At 38.2% G+C, this 18,981-nt stretch overlaps 1 protein-coding gene and 1 pseudogene across 1 annotated transcript; both read right to left on the bottom strand.

Annotated features, from left to right (window-relative positions):
* Positions 1-3,110: 3,110 nt before the first annotated feature.
* On the bottom strand, positions 3,111-10,554 carry LOC133716661 (uncharacterized; annotated as a pseudogene).
* A 142-nt stretch (positions 10,555-10,696) lies between these two features.
* On the bottom strand, positions 10,697-17,485 carry LOC133714882 (NAD-dependent malic enzyme 59 kDa isoform, mitochondrial). Its single transcript, XM_062141151.1, has 19 exons — positions 17,106-17,485; positions 16,734-16,830; positions 16,423-16,541; positions 16,164-16,331; positions 15,726-15,854; positions 15,361-15,421; positions 14,806-14,909; positions 14,641-14,724; positions 14,421-14,527; positions 14,207-14,309; positions 13,540-13,647; positions 13,322-13,387; positions 12,988-13,060; positions 12,810-12,896; positions 12,611-12,665; positions 12,443-12,514; positions 11,761-11,823; positions 11,424-11,538; positions 10,697-11,107 (listed from the first exon to the last, which is right to left on the bottom strand). The coding sequence occupies exons 1-19, from the start codon at positions 17,241-17,243 to the stop codon at positions 11,036-11,038; spliced, it is 1,821 nt and encodes a 606-aa protein (XP_061997135.1). The 5' UTR covers positions 17,244-17,485; the 3' UTR covers positions 10,697-11,035.
* Positions 17,486-18,981: the final 1,496 nt, after the last annotated feature.

Below are 18,981 nucleotides of genomic sequence, written 5' to 3'. Positions count from 1 at the left end.
TTAGCCTCTGGAAGTTTCTTTGTCCCAACAGGCCTAGCACTGTTGTTCAAAAGAACCTCATTATGCCTCTCAGCCACTTGAAGTGGGTTGATCAGCTTATTGAAGGTTGTGATTCTTTTATTGTCATACTCCAGCCTATACTGGTTCGCTAGTATAAGTGCTGAAGTAGGAAAGGTGGAAAGAGTCTTCTGGATCATATCATCTTCTATGAGTTCCTTTTCACAGAAATTGAGATGTGCTTTTAGGCGCAACATGTCCTTGTTGAAGTCATTGACCCTTTTGTAGTCAAGCAAGCGGATTTCATTTCACTGAACGGTCAGTTCTGGGAGCAAAGTGTCATGAATGTTGTCAAAATGTCCCTTAAGGGCATCCCACAGTTTTTTGGGTGTCTTCAACTAAAGATACTCCCAGCGGAGGCCAGGATCAATATGTCGTCTTAGAAACATTAAGGCATTTGCTTTCACCTTGTCAAACGGTCCATCGTCTTTGGGGTCAGTGGGTGTTTTGATGGTGGCAGTGTAGTCTTTTGCCACAAAGGCAGTTTCTACATCGGAAACCCAACGATGGTATTCAAGTCATTCTGAGTCCAAAATGTCAAATTCAGGTCATGTTGGATAAGCCATCTACATAAACAAGAGAGAATATATAAATTACGCAGTCATAAAGACATCCACGTGAATTATTTTCTAAAAATATGAATTAGATTTCAAGACCAAGATTCGTAATGGTCACATTTTTTTTTTTTGATGCTATGTGAAAATGCTTTATCACGGTAAGTGTGTATGTATAATGCGCATGAATTTTCATTATCATGGCAAAACGCAATTTATATAACATGCTAAATAAAACAATGATAGAAGGTAGTAACGTAAATTATAGGACATGCTCAAAATTACACAAATAATATATGACAAAATTATATGGCATGCTCAAAACAATAGCATAATATAGAGGCATGCGTAGGCATAATTATATAAGCTTAAATAAAATAAAAACATGCTCAAAATTTCATAATAAAAACATAAACAACAAAATATTTAAGGGAAAATGATCATTTACCCAATTTTGGGGTTAATTAACCCCACTTACCCAAACACTCTAAGAGATTGTCCACTTACCCAAACACTCTAAGAGATCATTTCCCTAATACCCAATTAAATATTTTTTTTTTATTCCTTTTTTTTTTTTTTTGGGACAATTTTGCCCTCTCCCTCTCTGTCACTTAGAGAGAGAAGTCATCGGAGATCTTGCCGGACTCCGGTGACCAGTGGCCGGCCGCGGACTCCGGTGACGGACTCCGGCGACCGGTGACCGAAATCCGGCGAGAATGAGGATGAGAGTGGAGAGAGACAGGGAGATGCACATGTAATTAATTAATTGAGTTAAGGGCAAAACTGTCATTAAATATTAAATTAGGTAAATGGGAGTAAAAAACTCCTAGTGGAGTAAGTGGGAGTATATTGGCCCAAATTTGGGCATGTTTAAACATATTTATAAATCATGCTTAAAGATAATCATATAAAACATAAATTAAATTCACAAACCAAGTGCACTAGATTCCACAATTATATAAAACATATAATAAGATTTGTGAAAAATGGGATATAAACAAGGTATGTTGATTCCATAATTTACCGGAGTATGATATTAAATTAATAAAAGAGAACATACTTGGTGTCGAGAAAACAAAACGATCCTAGCGCACGAGCGTGTTGATGCAGGTGTGCGTAGCGATGTTTTTGTTTTTCTTTTTTCTTTTTCAGGCTTCTGCTGGGCCTACTGATTTGGTGGGCTGAGAATTAAAAAAAAAAAATCTTTTCTCTGCCAACAAATGGGCCGCGTCCCTCTGTTTTTTTTCTCTGGGCCCACTCTCTTTTCTCTTCCTTCTTCTTCTGCGTCTTCTTTTTTCTTTGCCTGCTTTCTCGCCTGTGGTGTGCAAGCAAAGCGGTGACTGGGCTGGGTGCTGCTGCAAGGATGAGGGGCGGGTGGGCACTGTGGTGCTGCTGCGAGGGATGCGTTGGGCTAGCCATAGGCGGGAGGCTGGGGCTGCGCAGGCGGGAGGGAAGAAGGATCTGAGTGAGGCCGGTCTGGACGAGGGTGTGCGTGCCGGCTGTAGGGCTTCGCGGCCGAGGAGAATTTTTATTTTTATTTTTTTTCAGGGTGGCGGCAGAAAGAAGAAAAAAAAAATCTTCTAGGGTTATGGTTTTTTTTTTTTTCTTTCGAAACTAGGGCTAGAGACTCGTACTGATAACGTTTAAAAGTAAATGAGAATTAGTCTACTCATTTCATTTCATAGTCCCTTTATATAGGGATAGAATTACAACAGAAATATCAATTACAATAATGATAGTAAATGCTGACTAAGCTGTAATCGCTAATTCCATAATTCTCTCTTCGTCAGCTTTGACGAAGGCACATAATGTGTTTTTCCTTTAACATATACATACTTTTTTTTTTTTTTTTTGAAAGGAGAAGTGCATTGAATTAGCAATAGAAATCACTTAAGAGAACATCTCAATAGGGAGCATACAAAGGCCAAAAGTGGCTTGACCCTAGAGCTAATATAGAACAAACTAAAAGGTGTACTACACCAATAGTTTGTCCATGTACAATAAAATACAACTCTGAAACACTTATAGAAAAGCTCGCAAAAACTGAAGGTAAATCCTCATCCTCCTTAAGATAATTATAGAACCATTGTCGCGACCTTGAGATTTGTAGATCAAACCATCAGAGCCTACAATCTAGGAATGCAGGATGTCGGCAATCCAATTAAATCTAGACTTGTCGTAGCCTAAAACACACTGCTCTCTAAAACACGCAATTGTTGTACTCCCAAATCCAGGCCCCTGGAGAAGTTAAACCAAACATATGATTCCTGAATTGGGCCTACCAGCAGCCCAAATCCTTAGCCAGATTTGATCTGGACACCTAACTCACCCAATCACCTCCTCCCAAATCCCAATTGCTGCCGTCGCCCGCTGCCCAACACAGGCGTCGTCTGCCCGCGACACATCCACTGCCCACTGCCTCCCTGGAATAGCAGAGCAACCCAGAAACATCTGCAGAATTAGGACTGCAATCTCCAAGGGGCTATATATCATAAAACATACTACGTAACTGATTCACTGATTTTTATTAAGAAAAAGCGGTTCCAAATTTAAACAGTTACAACTGACAGATATTTGCATTAATCGATCTTAGTTTAAAGACTTTGTACTTCAGACCGAAAAAAGAATTGGCCTGTGGGGCCATCATTAGGCAGCAATGCTAAATTCACGACACTTGCAGCACCTTCTTCAACAGGCAAGACACCAGTATTGAAGTTTATATCTGTTTTGACATAGCCAGGGCAGACAGAGTTGACGCGAAAACCGGGGTACTTCTTGGCTAGAATCCTCGTATATGCATTCATTGCTGCTTTTGAGAGTATATAGCCTGACATCGCAGAAGGCCAACCCTTGCTTTCAAGTAAACTCCCCTTGAGGTCGTTTAGAAACTCTGTCAATACTTCATCTACACTCTCTTCGCTTAGGTTCTCCACATCAGTACTGAGAATTCCTTTCACCCGATCACTTGGTATGTTCTCTAATTTCCCCATAGAGGATGAAACATTAACGATTCTTGGTGAATCAGATAGCTGAATGAGTGGAATCAGGGCTTCAGTTGTTCTTTTAGCACCATAATAATTGATTTGCAAGCATTCTTCTGTTAACTCATAAGTTTCAGTCAACAACTTTTTGAAATCAATCTGTCCTGCTTCCTGCATGAACCAGTAAGAAAAAGACCTTAATTTTTTTATGGTCTCTTCTCTCTTGAACTCTCATATGTGTACTTTGCATAGATGTAAGGGAAAGGCATGAGTGAACACAAATAGACCGACGTTTGGCCAAACCAAATATCAAACTACAATTTTCACATTAGTACATTGAACTAATGAAGCATTTAGTTGTCAATAGCTGTCAATAGAATAGTGTAATATGCTGGGAAACGAAACAGATGAACCCCAAAGAGAAGCTAGGAGCAACATAATTAACCACGGTCTAGAAGCATCGCTTCATCAAAGGTGCGCCTTTTAGTGTTCTGTAGTGGAACAACAAAGAAATAAGTTAATACCCTAACAGCACCAGAGGCAATTATAGCTTTTAAACCATCAACATCAGCTATAGCTCCAAAAATTCCAGCATTGTTCACCTGTAAATGTTCAACAATCAAAACTTTTAATGCTATTTTACCAACAAAGGAAAACAAAGCATGCTACATGTCAACCACTCAATCTAATACATCTATATGTGCTACTATTGGAGAAAGGTGATATTGATGAGCTCAACTCCAAAGAACAGAAACTTTACAAGAAAAGAGGTTCGATCATACCAAAATATCGAGCTTCCCAAACTGAGTTTTGATGAATTGCATGTGCTAGAGAATCAATACTAGCAGGGTCAGCCACATCAAGTTGGTGAAAAACTACTTGGCCCGAGAGGCCAGACTCTTTCAGCTTCTCAACAGCTTCAAGGCCTCTCTTCTCATCTCTAGCAGTTAACACCGCAGTGATTCCAGTCGAGGCCAACTGCCTTACAGTTTCAAATCCGATTCCTTTGTTTGATCCTGTCACAACTGCATACCTGGAAAACACAAGAAGCAAGTTCAGAAAGAGAGAAGAAAAAGAGGAAATTGTTACAGATGTGTAGTAGTAGTACCTCATAGTTGATTCTGCCATTGATGATTAACTTGGGAGGGACTTCTGTTGTCTTTGAGATTTGGGAGAACTGAAGACTACTCTTCCTTGAAGACTATTAAGAAAATGACGATTTGCTTGTTTGTACTCAGGGACAGATTATTCTTGTAGTACGTATGTGGATATGGGAACAGTAATTGATTCCTCTTCTTGACATTATTTATCATAAGGGTTTTTTACTTCAACAGTGTCTGAACTCTTCGAGGACTTTTGAAATGATACCTAAACTTTCAAAGTTATCAATGTGATACCTGGACTCATTTTTTCGTATCAACGTCGTACCTGCGGTCGATTTCCGTCACAGAACCGATAACTATGACCACGTGCTCAGCACGAGAGGCACATAATGAGGTTAAAAGACTAATTTACCCTCAAAAGTATATACTTCAACAGTGTCTGAACTCTTCGAGGACTGTTGAAATGATACCTGAACTTTCAAAGTTATCAATGTGATACCTGAACTCATTTTTTCGTATCAACGTTGTACCTGCGGTCGATTTCCGTCACAGAACCGTTAACTATGACCACGTGCCCAGCACGTGAGGCACAAAATAAGGGTAAAAATGACTTTTCCCACTTCCTTTAGTTCTTCACGTGTCATGTCGTACATTCAGTTCTTCTTCTCCATTTCTATTTCCTTTTTCATCTGCAAAATGCAATCAGATGGGATGATGACATTTCCTAGAAAAATGCAAAACTTGAATCCAATTCTCTGATGGACGAACACCGCCGGGGACTCCATCTCGTCGGAGTTCTCCAAGCACAACTTGCTCGACGACTTTGCTTCTCTGGATTTATTGCAGGCCGGAGCGGTGTAGACGGTTTCACGACTCTTGGCCTCCAGATCTGAGACTTGGAATTTACCTGAGATTTCAGACAGAGGGATCAGATAGAGAGAGAGAGAGAATATGGCCGGCGGCAATCCAGACCTTCTTGGGCAGCTTGCTGGAGATATGACGGAGGCGGGCCACGCCGTCGTGGCACTCGGCTTCCTCACCGCAACTAACATCACAGCATAAGTTCATGAATTTCAAAAATAGTCCGTGTCTTTGTAATTGAATCAAAATCTGCAAAAGTGAAGGAGACTGAGAGTCTCTCTCTTTCTCTCTCTCAATAGCGGCGAAAAGGCGAAGGATGGTGATGATGGGAGAAAACCCAAAACTGATTTTTCCGCGACTGCGTGTCTGTGTATAACTATATCTATCTGTATATGATTTATCGAACAATGGGGCAATGATCATTTCACTGATTCCAGCTTCTAATCAATTTGTCCAAAAAAGAACCGGCCTTTGGTTATTTGCGGCTGTAATATCAGTACTTGGTGGGAGCATCGGACGAGGTACTCTGGCGAGGCAATTGACGGCGGTCGGGGTGGGTGAGGAACAATCTGAGGGTTTTACGACGGCGGAGGTGGATGACGGGGCTGGCGGATGGGTTGCGCGTGGGGCTTCAGGCGACGACGGGGCATTGAGTGGCGAGTAGCTTGAATTTTTGCAAGGTAGCCATATCAATCTAGCTGAGTTCAATGTGGTTGTAGTCAGGTAGTTCTTGGAAATGGTTGGGTGGTTGAGAGAGAAGGTGAGATTTGATTTGCGGCCATGGCTTCCAATCGGAGGGGACAAATCAGAGGGAAGAAGACGTCGAAAAAGAAAAACAAGAAAGAAAGAAAGCAAAAAAAATAAAAAAAAAACAATATTTTTGAGGGTAAATTAGTCTTTTAACCTCATTAAGTGCCTCACGTGCTGGGCACGTGGTCATAGTTAACGGTTCTGTGATGGAAATCGACCGCAGGTACGACGTTGATACGAAAAATGAGTCCAGGTATCACATTAATAACTTTGAAATTTCAGGTATCATTTTAAAAGTCCTCGAAGAGTTCAGACACTGTTGAAGTAAAAAACCCCGTGAAGAACTAAAGGAAGTGGGAAATGTCATTTTTACCCTTATTTTGTGCCTCACATGCTGGGCACGTGGTCATAGTTAACGGTTCCGTGACGGAAATCGACCGCAGGTAAGACATTGATACGAAAAAATGAGTTCAGGTATCACATTGATAACTTTGAAAGTTCAGATATCATTTCAAAAGTCCTCGAAGAATTCAGACACTGTTGAAGTAAAAAACCCTTATCATAAAAACAAACTTTTTTTTTTGTTTTTTTTGAAATTGGGTCATTATTGTGGTGACACAATTGCCTACGTTAATCTGAAACTTTTTGTGGTGAGGTTTAGTCTATGAAATGACGTATAACAAATCCAATTGCCTTTGACTCCATGAGTTCAAACCTTAAAAATCAGACACCAAATTTGACAAAAGCTCGAGCTTCAAATTTTTGGTGAGTAAAATGGTTAATTGCTATGAACTATATAAATGATTATCCTTGTTCCCTTTCCAAAGCTTGGGCAGCATGACCCCTGATTCCCTGAAGCTTTGAACATGAACTCCGTCTCTCTCGTACACAGACTTCAAAAGGTTCTCAATGAGCAGACTTTTCATTTTTTAGTAGAAACGTCAATAAACAACCTGATGATATTAAAACTGAGAAGCTAATGCCAATAGACCGATTGCCAAAGAATCTACTACAAGTCAGGAAGGAAGTGACAACAAGTCATGTACTGCCTCATATTTGGGAACCACATATGGCGAGTCACATATTCCACCGTCTCCTCCTGCAACCAATAGATAAAATCCAACACAAATTCAAGAGTATTAGAATCGATCCAAATCAACAGCGAGTTCTTTTTCTGATGAAAAGACTATAAAATTAAACTTGTAATAGTCTTCTGCTTATCTTCTAGAAGAACCAACATCTTTTTATTGTAGGAAAAAGAAGATGGCCTAAAGAACACGGCAGCTCCTCATGAGGATAATTAAAAAATAAAAAATATAAAAATATAAAAAATAATCGAAACTCAGGGCTGATACCATGTGGAATTCGGTGAGCAAAGTGTAAAGGTAAAATGTATTTCTGATTGTTTCATTTGCGGATGTAATTAATCTTGAAAAGAATCATATTAATAAACATTATGATATCTGTCAATATGTCTTCCCTTGAGTGATACTGGTTCCACAGTCTCTGCTGTCAATCTGATTATCTGAGATGATTAAATTGAATCAATGTTTGATCTCAAGGATTTAAGATGTGAATGGATGTGTCTCCAATTGTATTTACAGATATTTGTGATGGATGGTATATTACTTGGTTTTAGTAATCTATGGATTCTTAAACACACCACTTTACATAGTAAGGCAACTAGATTTGTAGTAAGTTTACTTCTAGTTCTGTAGAGTTAGTTCAAGAGCTTATCGTATGCTAATGAGTCAACTAATGGATACTATGTGCAACTAAAGATACAGGTTTGATGCACAAGGAAGAAAAAAAAATGGCAGGCTTACCAAATAAAGATTTTCATCTTGTTAGGAGTTTTCAGATCAGATAGCTGATTCCAAACACTTGGCTGTCCTTGCTAGTAATTAGTGAATACATGATTCTTTATTACTGTTCAACAAGGAACCCAAGAGACTGCTTTAACAGAGAATTTACCATTCTTGTCAAAATGCCAGACCACTAGCATCTCCTTCTCCATGAGACAGTGGAATAGAGAGGATTGAGGACATTTCATGTTCTGGATAAGCGTCTCAAATTAGCTCAGTATTCCAATAGCTTTTTGCAAGCATAAGATCACTCACTCTTGTTTGAGAAATCCAGCAATATATGATACCATTTTTGTTCATCAACTTATTCTATTCTGCTCCCAATACTTGCATCATTTATGTATTCAAGAAGGAAATATCTGCAGAATTAGGACATGCAGCAATCTCCAAGGGGCTATATATCTTCAAACACACTAGATAACTGACTCACTGAATTTTATTAAGAAACAGCAGTTCCAAATTTAATCAGTTACAACTGACATATATTTGCATAAATCAATCTTCGTTTAAAGACTTTGTACTTCAGACTGAACAAAGAATTGGCCTGTGGGACCATCATTAGGCAGCAATGCTAAATTCACGACACTTGCAGCACCTTCTTCAACAGGCAAGACGCCGGTATTGAAGTTTATATCTGTTTTGACATAGCCAGGGCAGACAGAGTTGACGCGAAAATCGGGGTACTTCTTGGCTAGAATCCTTGTATATGCATTCATTGCTGCTTTTGAGACTGTATAGCCTGGCATCATAGAAGGCCAACCCTTGCTTTCAAGTAAATTCTCTTTGAAATCGTTTAGAAACTCTGTCAGTACTTCATCTACACTCTCTTCGCTTAGGTTCTCCACATCAGTACTAAGAACTCCTTTCACTCGATCACTTGGTATGTTCTTTAACTTCCCCATAGAGGATGAAACATTAACAATTCTTGGTGAATCAGATAGCTGGAGGAGTGGAATTAGTGCTTCAGCTGTTCTTTTAGCACCATAATAATTGATTTGCAAGCATTCTTCTGTTGACTCGTAAGTTTCAGTCATCAACTTTTTCCAATCAATCTGTTCTCCTTCCTGCATGGATCAGTAAGAAAAAAAACATTATCTTTTACAGTCCCTTGAATTCTCAGATGATATACTTTGCACACATAGTTTTTCCTTTAGAAAAAGGCATGGAATCAACCCGAATAGACCCTAGGCCAAACCAAAGATCAAACTACAATTGTCACAATAGTACATTGAACTAATGAAGCATTTAGTTGTAAATAGCTAGCTATTCTATGGAATTGTGTAATATGCTGATAAACGAAACAGATGAAGCCAAAGAGGAGCTAAAAGCAACATGACTAACCAAGGTTTTGCTTTATCAATGGTGCACCTTTTAGTGTGCGGTAATGGAATAACAAAGAAATAAGTTAAAGACTCACAGCACGAGATTCAATTGCAGCTTTAAAACCATCAGCATCAACTATAACTCCACCAATTCCTGCATTGTTCACCTGTCAAAGTTCAACAATCTTAATATCTGTGCTATTTTAACAAAAAAGAAAAACAAAGTCAACCGCTCAATCTAACAGTATCTAATAACGTTTTCATCTATGTGCTACTGAGAAAGGCAGTATTGATGAGCTTGATTCCAAAGGACAGAAACTTTTCACGAAATGAGCTTTGATCATACCAAAATGTCGAGTTTCCCGATCTGGGTTTTGATGAATTGTGCCAGAGAAGCAATACTAGCAGGGTCAGCCACATCAAGTTGGTGAAAAACTACTTGGCCTGAGAGGCTAGATTCTTTCAGTTTCTCAACAGCTTCAAGGCCCCTCTTCTCATCTCTAGCAGTTAACACCACAGTGATTCCCTTTGAGGCCAACTGCCTTACAGTTTCGAATCCGATTCCTTTGTTTGATCCTGTCACAACTGCATACCTGGAAAACACAAGAAGCAAGTTCAGAAAGAGAGGAGAAAAAGAAGAAACTGTGTTACAGGTGTAGTAGTTGTAGTAGTACCTCTTAGTTGATTCTGCCATTGATGAATAGATGGGAGGGACTTCTGTTGACTTTGAGATCTGAGATAACTGAAGGCCACTCTTTCTTTATAATACCAGTAGTCCAGTAAAGGCTAAGAAAATGCTTGTTTGTACTCTCTCCCCGATTCTTCCAGTTATATTCTACTATTTGTTGTTGTAGTACGTGGATATGGAAACGAGGAATCAAAATACTTTCTTGGACTGAATAATTACCACAAAAATAAACATTTTGTTGGACAAAATAATCAATGAGAAGTTTATTGTGGTGACGCAAATGCCCACGCTAATCTGAAACTTTCTGTGGTGAAAATGTGGACTAGAAAATCATAATCCAAATTTGAGAAAAGCTTGAGCTTCAAATTTTTGATGAATAAAATGGTCATTTGCTATAAACTATAGATGGCTATCCTTGTTCACTTACAAAGCTTGGTAGCATTACCCGTGAAGCTTTGAACATGAACTCTATATCTCATCCAGGCATCAAAAGGTTCAAAGGAGCAAGCTACGACTTGAATACTAAGTTCTCGGTAATATATTTGTCTACCATAAATATCAATGCCAACATATTATCCAGAACAGAACAAATACATTGCACTAATAATATTTAGGCGGTAAAATTATATATCAGCCATCTATTGTTCAAACAAATGGGTTTCTTATCAGATGAGTCAGAGGGCATTTATTCCTGTTTCACTCCTTTCCTTCTACTTCTCTGATCTCGTAAATTATGAATTGAGGAAGTGGTACCAAAAATAAGTTGCTTGGCTGCAAAAATAGTAGAAATCTAAGTTCCAAATAGATAGCCACGAAGGAAGTGAGGAGTCAGGTACTGCATGTGATACCAAGCCTCATTTTTCATGAACAAGAGGGCTGTAAATAGGGAACCACATATTGCGAGTCACATATTCCACAGTCTCCTCCTGCAACCAATAGAAAAAATCCAAACAAATTCAAGAGTATTAGAATCGGTTCCAAATCTGCAGCGAGTCTTTTCTTTTTTCTGATAAAACAGACTACAATTATACTAGCATCCCATCATCTGTCCCTTGAACTTTCCCCTCCTATGATCCCCTCATTCGCTTGATTTCAGTAAAGTAACTATCAATGGTTGTTCTACATCATTTTTCTTGCATATGGAGTTAAATCTGATTTTGCTACACAATTTTTGCAGACTGATTTAAAGAGAGCTTCCTGTTTTAATAAACAAACTAATGAAGATCGAGTATTAATTCGTACTTTTGACATGTGCAACAGCTCTCTGGGCCCCACTTCGCAATGTCCTTCAGCCAGTTCTTCTGCAACAGCGGCACGCACAACAGCAGCTCCCACCTCAGCTGTAATACCTCGAATACTGCACCATATACAATACAACAGTCGGAGGTAAAACTATCAACCAATTGCACGATCCTGCTCTCAATTTAGATTTTTTATTTAGTTTGAACCATATGGTCTGTTAAATGATTAGAGTAACTTAACAATAGACTCTAGCTGCCTAATAATTTCCATGGACATAATACAGTAATTTGACGTGCTATTTTGATGAAGTGATACCACAAGGAGCTGGGAATATTACCAATCAATAGATGGATATAAGATGCCCTTTCGGATATCTTCATCTGTCATATATGAAGCAAGGCTGGACATGAGAGAATCATTGTGTCAGCAATTAATTGCAAAAAAAAGAGTTCAAGCAATATTCATAGCGTTCTTATTTCTTATTGATGTGATGTATGATGCATCAAATTAATGATGTGAGGTGCATCAGTTTGTGCAACAAGATTGGGAATAGAAAAGGAACTTAACAAGACCAGAGCTAGCATTTGGAATCTTCAAGATCATTGATGTGACGTATGATGCATCAAATTAATGATGTGATGTGCATCAGTTTGTGCAACAAGATTGGGAATAGAAAAGGAACTTAACAAGACCAGAGCTAGCATTTGGAATCTTCAAGATCATTATTACATATGAAGACTTTGTGAACATGAGAAGAAGAGAAATTATGCACATCCCATAGTAGTAAGGACGAAAGGAGTAGATAACTACTTCCCAGAAGAACTATTAGCATGAAAACGTGATTGAATATGTAAGCTTACCAAAGTCATGAAAAATTCCTACTCACTTTTGAATACAAACTGTACCTTTTTGTTTCTGGTTTTTCAGAAAGGTGTGATTATGTTTTAAATGTATAGTTATTCCTCAGACAAATTAAACAAGCATATTTATTCCACAATTATAAAATCATATGTTCTTACCATTCAGATGCTGCTTGCAACATGCCATCAGATATCAAACGAGCACCTGAAAGAAGTGCTCCTAAACCAATCCTGAATTGAACGCAACCAAAATGCTAATTGTCAAGGTAAAGAACATAATTAATTAAACACAAAAACAAAAACAAAAAACAAAATGTGGGAACTAACCCTGGAAACAGGTACATGTTATTTGCTTGATTTACATGGCCTACTTTTCCATTGCCTGCCAACATGAAACAATAGCTATGGTCAAACTAACTAAACAGACAAGAAAGTAATAAGCATAATATATTTGCCTGCAACATTGCTTGAATTGCATGTTGCCAAAATTATCCATACCAGAAAGACACTGTAAGAAGGAACCTACCCAGATCAACATTCTTAAAGGGGCTTCCACTTCCAAAGACTATGTTTTCACCAGCATGCTTAAAGGCATCTTCAGCAGTGCATTCAGCTATTCCATTCATAAAGACAAACACGTGATCAACACCAAAATCTATATGACTTGAGGAAACTGAGATTTGACAAGGCTCAGAGGAACAAACCATTCATGGTTGGATTTGACATCGCAAAAATGGCAGGTTTGATTGAATCAGATTCTCGCATTGCTTTAAGCACCTAAAATGTAAAGCCACGGAATATGATAGCTATGAGGAACTAACTCGAACAAAAGAAACAAACATATTTTCCAGAGTTCAGGCCAGACATAGACATGATGCACGAATATCAGTTGCTGACACAAGAACCAATCCAGTTCAGTAAAAAGTGGCATTTAGTGGACGGACATAGGTTTTCAAACAGCACACATCCAACCAGAATCAAACCATCTTCATATAATTTAAGTGATAAGGATATTGTAAGATATAATGAAATGCTAACCTCCTCACTGAAGACACCACCGACTCCTGACAAACCAAGAAGCACATGGGGCTTGAGCTTTTTAACCTGAAGAAAATCAAGCTCTGAAACAGTTAAATCTTATTAATGGTGGTGTATAAATCTAGAAGATAATTAGCACTAGCAAAATGGTTTGATTCTCCATAAAATCTTTCTGCTTTCTCTGGTAGGGAGTTTAAATGAAGTGCTTTGAGGTTTACCACTTCAAGTAGACTAGCTCCCTCCCTAAGCCCTTCAATCTCTGCAGGATCTCTAGCAAAGGGTGCAGCCATTGGATCAAGATTTTTCCTCTCTTTTGTGACTAGACCCTACACTCAAATAGAAAAAGAAAATAAAAGAATATATATCAGTTAATTATATAGAATACAACATATAGAAAAGTAAGCAAGTAAGAGGCCAAAAGGTGTTGAGAATGCAGTTAATTATACATCCCTTTTTTCACACGAAGAGAGCGCAATATCATGAAAATGTGAGCGAATGTTTACTTCAATAAGCAATAAGTAAAAAGATGACAAGATGGTCACGTCATTTTTCAGTAATTTGCTAAACATGTGCATGATCCTGCTAACATAGTGCATTACGGCTATCAATCATCACAAAAGGACTGCAAGAACTTGGAGAAAAAGGATAAGACCATACATCTTTATCAAGAAGAAAAAAAGGATTTTTGGCAGCTCCACAGTTTTCTGCTATTCTTAAAACAGCATGTTTACTTCAATAAGCAATAAGTAAATAGATGACAAGATGGTCATGTCATTTTTCAGTAATTTGCTAAACATGTGCATGATCCTGCTAACATAGTGCATTACGGCTATCAATCATCACATAAGGACTGCAAGAACTTGAATAAAAAGGATATGACCGTACATCTTTATCAAGAAGAAAAAAAGGATTTTTGGCAGCAGCTCCACTGTTTTCTGCTATTCTTAAAACAGCCTGTACAGCCATGCTAAGAACACCAAGTCCAGCACTGAAAGATGTAAAAGAGAAAAAAAGAATCAACATGGCTCCAAATGATAGGCAAAGCCAACTAATATCATAGCCCAATATATGGTTCAATAAAAAAAAAAATATCAATTACCTTCCAGCTCCCACAACAACTATCTTTTGGTTCACAATGTCAGCCAGTGGTCGACCTTGGGCTCTTACAGTTCCTAGTAGTCCTGCAAGTGCAATACCAGCAGTTCCCTACAAGGAATGAAGTGCAACTATCAGAGGTACTGACTGCAATTTACCAGCATTCTGAAATATATATCTTTTAAATTCATAAAAGATAGAAAGATATCACAACTTGTGATTACCTGTATATCATCATTGAATGTGCAAAACCTTTTACGGTAACGTTGCAGCGTTTCAAAAGCCCACTTCATTTGAAAATCCTCAAACTGATAATATTAAACCCATAAGTTACTAGACAGTAGAAACCTAAATAATATGAAAAGGCAATACTTCTCAAAAACATAGACCTGCACAATGGCCTTGGGCCAACGTCTATGAACGGCTTCCATGAACTCATCAACAATTGATATGTACTCTTCTCCTTCCAACCTAGGTTGTCGAAGTCCTAAATCTATCAAACTAAAATCATGAGAAAAATGTATCCTCATGATATAAGCTAGACATTTTTTAAGCTATTAAGTCCAGTTATACAGTGCGGAAAGCGAAAAAAACAATTCAAGAATATATTGACATAAAATATAACCTAATATAATTAACAAGAGTTATGCAAAATTTAGAAAGATAAAAAAAGAAATGAACTAGCATGATCGTGCTGATTCATATTTCATGCAAATTATGACTTAAAATAGGGTACATCACCACAACATTCTTGAAGAAAAGACGGGATGGATATTCAGTATCATTATTCTGTAATCCGCATAGACTACAGTTGTATTGGATCAGATATATTGATCAGGAAGTACAATATCAACAAAAATTAAAGAAAAGAAAAAAGAAAAAGAAAAAAACATAGAAGGAATCATGCAGAAAAAGGATAGATCTTAGAGCTCCTATTTACTTACAAAGACGGTCTTTCAGTAGCTTTTCATTGTTAGTACCAACATCAAGCATAACCGGCAGTATCTGTTGGATGAGGTTAACAGGTCAGGTGATATAAAGTACCAGATGTTTATTACCAAAAGATGTGTAAAAAGTACACTCCAAAACTATTAGGCAATCAAAATCATTAGAATTTCAATGCGCATCAGCATGTACAACCTACATACAAGTAAGAATTAGCTAATTTAATGCTGGGCGTATACACACACAAATATGCATGGACAGAAACATATATAGAATGGTTGTATATTACAGACCCACAGACACAAATGTGTAGAGGTATAGAGAGAGAGAGAGAGAGAGAGAGAGAGAGAGAGACAGAACATACTTTCTGTGGATTAATACCAGCTGCAGCAACATACATATCAAGTTTTCCTATTGGTATTCCAATTCCCTGAACTCCAAGGTCACCTAGGCCAAGAATACGACTGCCATCTGTAATGACTATCATTTCTACCTGTAACATAGAGTGGCAGTCGTATGCTGAAATCATAAATATCAAGAAAATAGGGAATGTAATAATATGCTCATAGCAGCATGCTGAAATCATAAATATCAAGAATTTCCCAACAAAGATACATCACGGATATGATATGCTGAGGAAACATCTTTTGTTAAACAGAGAGTTTTTGGTCCTCTATGGGAACAATAAGGTTAAGGAGTAAATACTATAAATTATTAAAGGTTTTAGGCCATTGCATATGGCCTAGAAGACATGTTCTGTGTTTTTCAAGAAGAGAAGAGAAACAAAGAGCATAGCACATACCTGATCAGCAGGCCAATTGTAGATCATAGACATCATCTCCCCTTTGTCCTTTGCACTGAAATACATTCCGCGCGGGCGTCTAAATAACCCTGAATAATTTTGGCATACTAATCCTACTGTAGGAGTGTATATGATAGGAGCAAAGTCCTGTATGTTATCTATAAGAACCTGGAACAAAAAGCAATAGAAAACCCCATTAGATCCTAATATTATACAATGATCTTCAGTATCTACAAGCTGGAGGCAAAACCAAACTTACTCGGTAGTATAAAGTCTCATTCCTGTCATGCAGTCTATTTAAGATCCTCCACTTTGCCAAGGCAACAACACCTTCTGGTTGTCCCACAGTATTTTTCTCTAGCGACCGATACGACTCCACTGACAATTTAAATCGTAACATCATTAGATAGTAAGCCCTCTATGCCATTAGTAAACTAATTAGCCGATTTTTTGAAATCTCCTTGGAGGTCATGTCAAGTACAGCGGCAAGCAATTCCTACTACATTTCTTGAAAAACTGGTAAGCACCGCATTACTCAAACAATAAGTTACAGTTGGATGGATTACTTACTGAAACGAGCATACTGCTGCTCGAAAGATATGACACGCGGTGGGAGTAAACCGCGAAGTCCTAATCGATCTCTTTCAGTGAGAGGAAATCCAGTGTCCTGCTCTTGAGAACAACAAACATCCAGAACAGAGAATCAAAACTAAGCGAAAAAAAACTCCAAATTCACTGTATATCATCCACTTCACAAATTGCACTCACTCACACACTCAAAACCAAAACCAAAGAGACACTTCTTCTAATTCACCAAAACTATGCATCATCATCAAACTAAAATCATCAAAAATTCACAACCATCATCATAATGCCTAGTTCCACGATCAAAGAAAACTCCTACAAAAATCACAAACGAAAGGATTGAGATGTTGAGCGAACCTTATTGAACCAGGGATCGTGGAGAATATCAGCGCCGCGTTTGTGAACAATACAAGGACCGGGGATCGCCGTCGACAACGGCCTCGTCGATCGGCTCAGCCGCGACGCGGCGGCGAATCGAGACACCTTCCACCACATTCTGCAAACCCTAGAATTTACGCGGAAACAAGAAAACGCAGAGTCTCTCTCAGAGCACAAGCTCCGAATCCATATACGCACTGAAGCTCAGAGATCACAGAATGTGTACCAGAACGAAACAGACCAATTCTTTTCACTGACTGTGACTATATGCCCACCTATTTATAGCAATGCAATTTTTCTTTGTTACCAAAAATTAAAATATATTCTACTTTCTAAAAGCTTTTTATTTTTCAAAGTGTGTGTCTGTGAAAATAGAAGCAGAGACTGAAGGAGTTGAACGAAGACTTGGAAGCTACGCGGAGAGGGAGAGCTGCCCGGAATATTCGGGCAGGGGGATACGCGGAAGTGCGATGGGGAGAGGAGGGAAAGCTGACCGGAGGAACATCGGGCAGGAAGAGTATAAAACTATAAATGCAGAAATGGACGTTTATTATTATTTTTTTAATTTTTTTTGGAAAGGTGGTGGTTTATGATTGGACGGTTTAATGATATTTATTATTATTATTAAATACGAATTGGAGGGAGGCAAGTGGAGGAAATTGACTAGAGGAGAAAGGGTCTGAAGTTCTGAACTAGGGTTGGGTTAAAGTTCCACTGTTTAGGGACCACTGACAAATGGAGATCTACAAAGGTGAAAATGCAAAAGGTGTTTTCACATCATACTAGTCTAGGCAATGAGTGAGGATGAATTATGTTTGCTTAATCACGTAAAGCTGACTACTAATGTGTTTCTGAACTGTAATAAAATAATTATTAGTGATTAGCTAAAAGGTCCTAAAGTGATAAGACATGATAAATAAACAATAATATTTAACACGACTCTTCAAGTGATATGAAGAACTGATTTATTTCAATTTCTCATTAGGATCTTTAAAAATTTTCAAAATCTTAAACGCGACTCTAAGTTAAATTGTAGATTAAAGAGGTAACAGATTCAAACTCGGACCTATGTCTTGTGTGTAAAGGTAAATATTATCGTGTGGATCCCAAAAAAAAAAAAAAAAAGGTGCAAATTGTGTAAGGAAGATGAAATTTTAGATATGAAATGTTTATGAAAATAGAGATAGACAAGCAATTTCACTCACTTCATAACAATTATGGACTGTCAGATCAAGGGCTTTCTTGCTATGGTGATCAGTCATGAGTCATGACAATCTCTAATAATGAAAATAGTAGACAGGCGGTAGAGCTCAAATTGGCAAAAGGCCAAAGGCCAAAGACTCGGATGGTGAAGGTCCTTCGGTGTGAACCCCACTAGAAAGAGAGTTCATGACAACTTCATGTACTCAAGAATATGCCCACAGGAAAAACTTTCCCAGCATAGAATTATTTGATTTTTACCCTCAATGAATGAAGCAGGCTTGTCCATCCACTTTTACTGTTGACTGCTGAGAAGATAATCTTTTGACTAGCAGCAGTCACCTGCCCAGATAGACCGTAATAGATGAATATGGAGGCAGCAAGAATAAAGAAATGTGGAAGAACCTCACCTGTTGTCAATCAGAAGCTTCAGAATTCAGAGGGCCAAAAATGGTATACATAACTGCCAAATGAAAAGTTGAAAGAGCAGTCCCCATGAATGGAAAGTCAAATATCTGGAATCTGATTCCATATGAGTGCTGCAACAGAAGGATTCATGGAGCTCCGCCTCCCCCTTTCTACATCTAGGAACAAAATCTTATAACGCATTTCGGACTGCTGAGGCAAACTGGGAATGTCTATTCCTCTCCTCTCC

The sequence above is a fragment of the Rosa rugosa genome, chromosome 6, assembly GCF_958449725.1.
Source record: "Rosa rugosa chromosome 6, drRosRugo1.1, whole genome shotgun sequence".
In the NCBI taxonomy this organism is placed as follows: Eukaryota; Viridiplantae; Streptophyta; class Magnoliopsida; order Rosales; family Rosaceae; genus Rosa; species Rosa rugosa.
Note: the sequence above shows the minus strand (reverse complement) of the source record. Positions and strands in the feature narration are given on the sequence as shown.

Bases quoted from the DNA above. Each gene is read 5' to 3' on its own strand.
- LOC133714882 (XM_062141151.1), bottom strand. From the start codon at position 17,243: ATGTGGTGGAAGGTGTCTCGATTCGCCGCCGCGTCGCGGCTGAGCCGA. The intron at 15,855-16,163 runs GTATGTGCTATG...TCTATGTTACAG, and splicing joins ACAATTGGCCTGCTGATCAG to GTAGAAATGATAGTCATTAC. The intron at 12,515-12,610 runs GTTAGTTCCCAC...CGTTCAATTCAG, and splicing joins AACATGTACCTGTTTCCAGG to GATTGGTTTAGGAGCACTTC.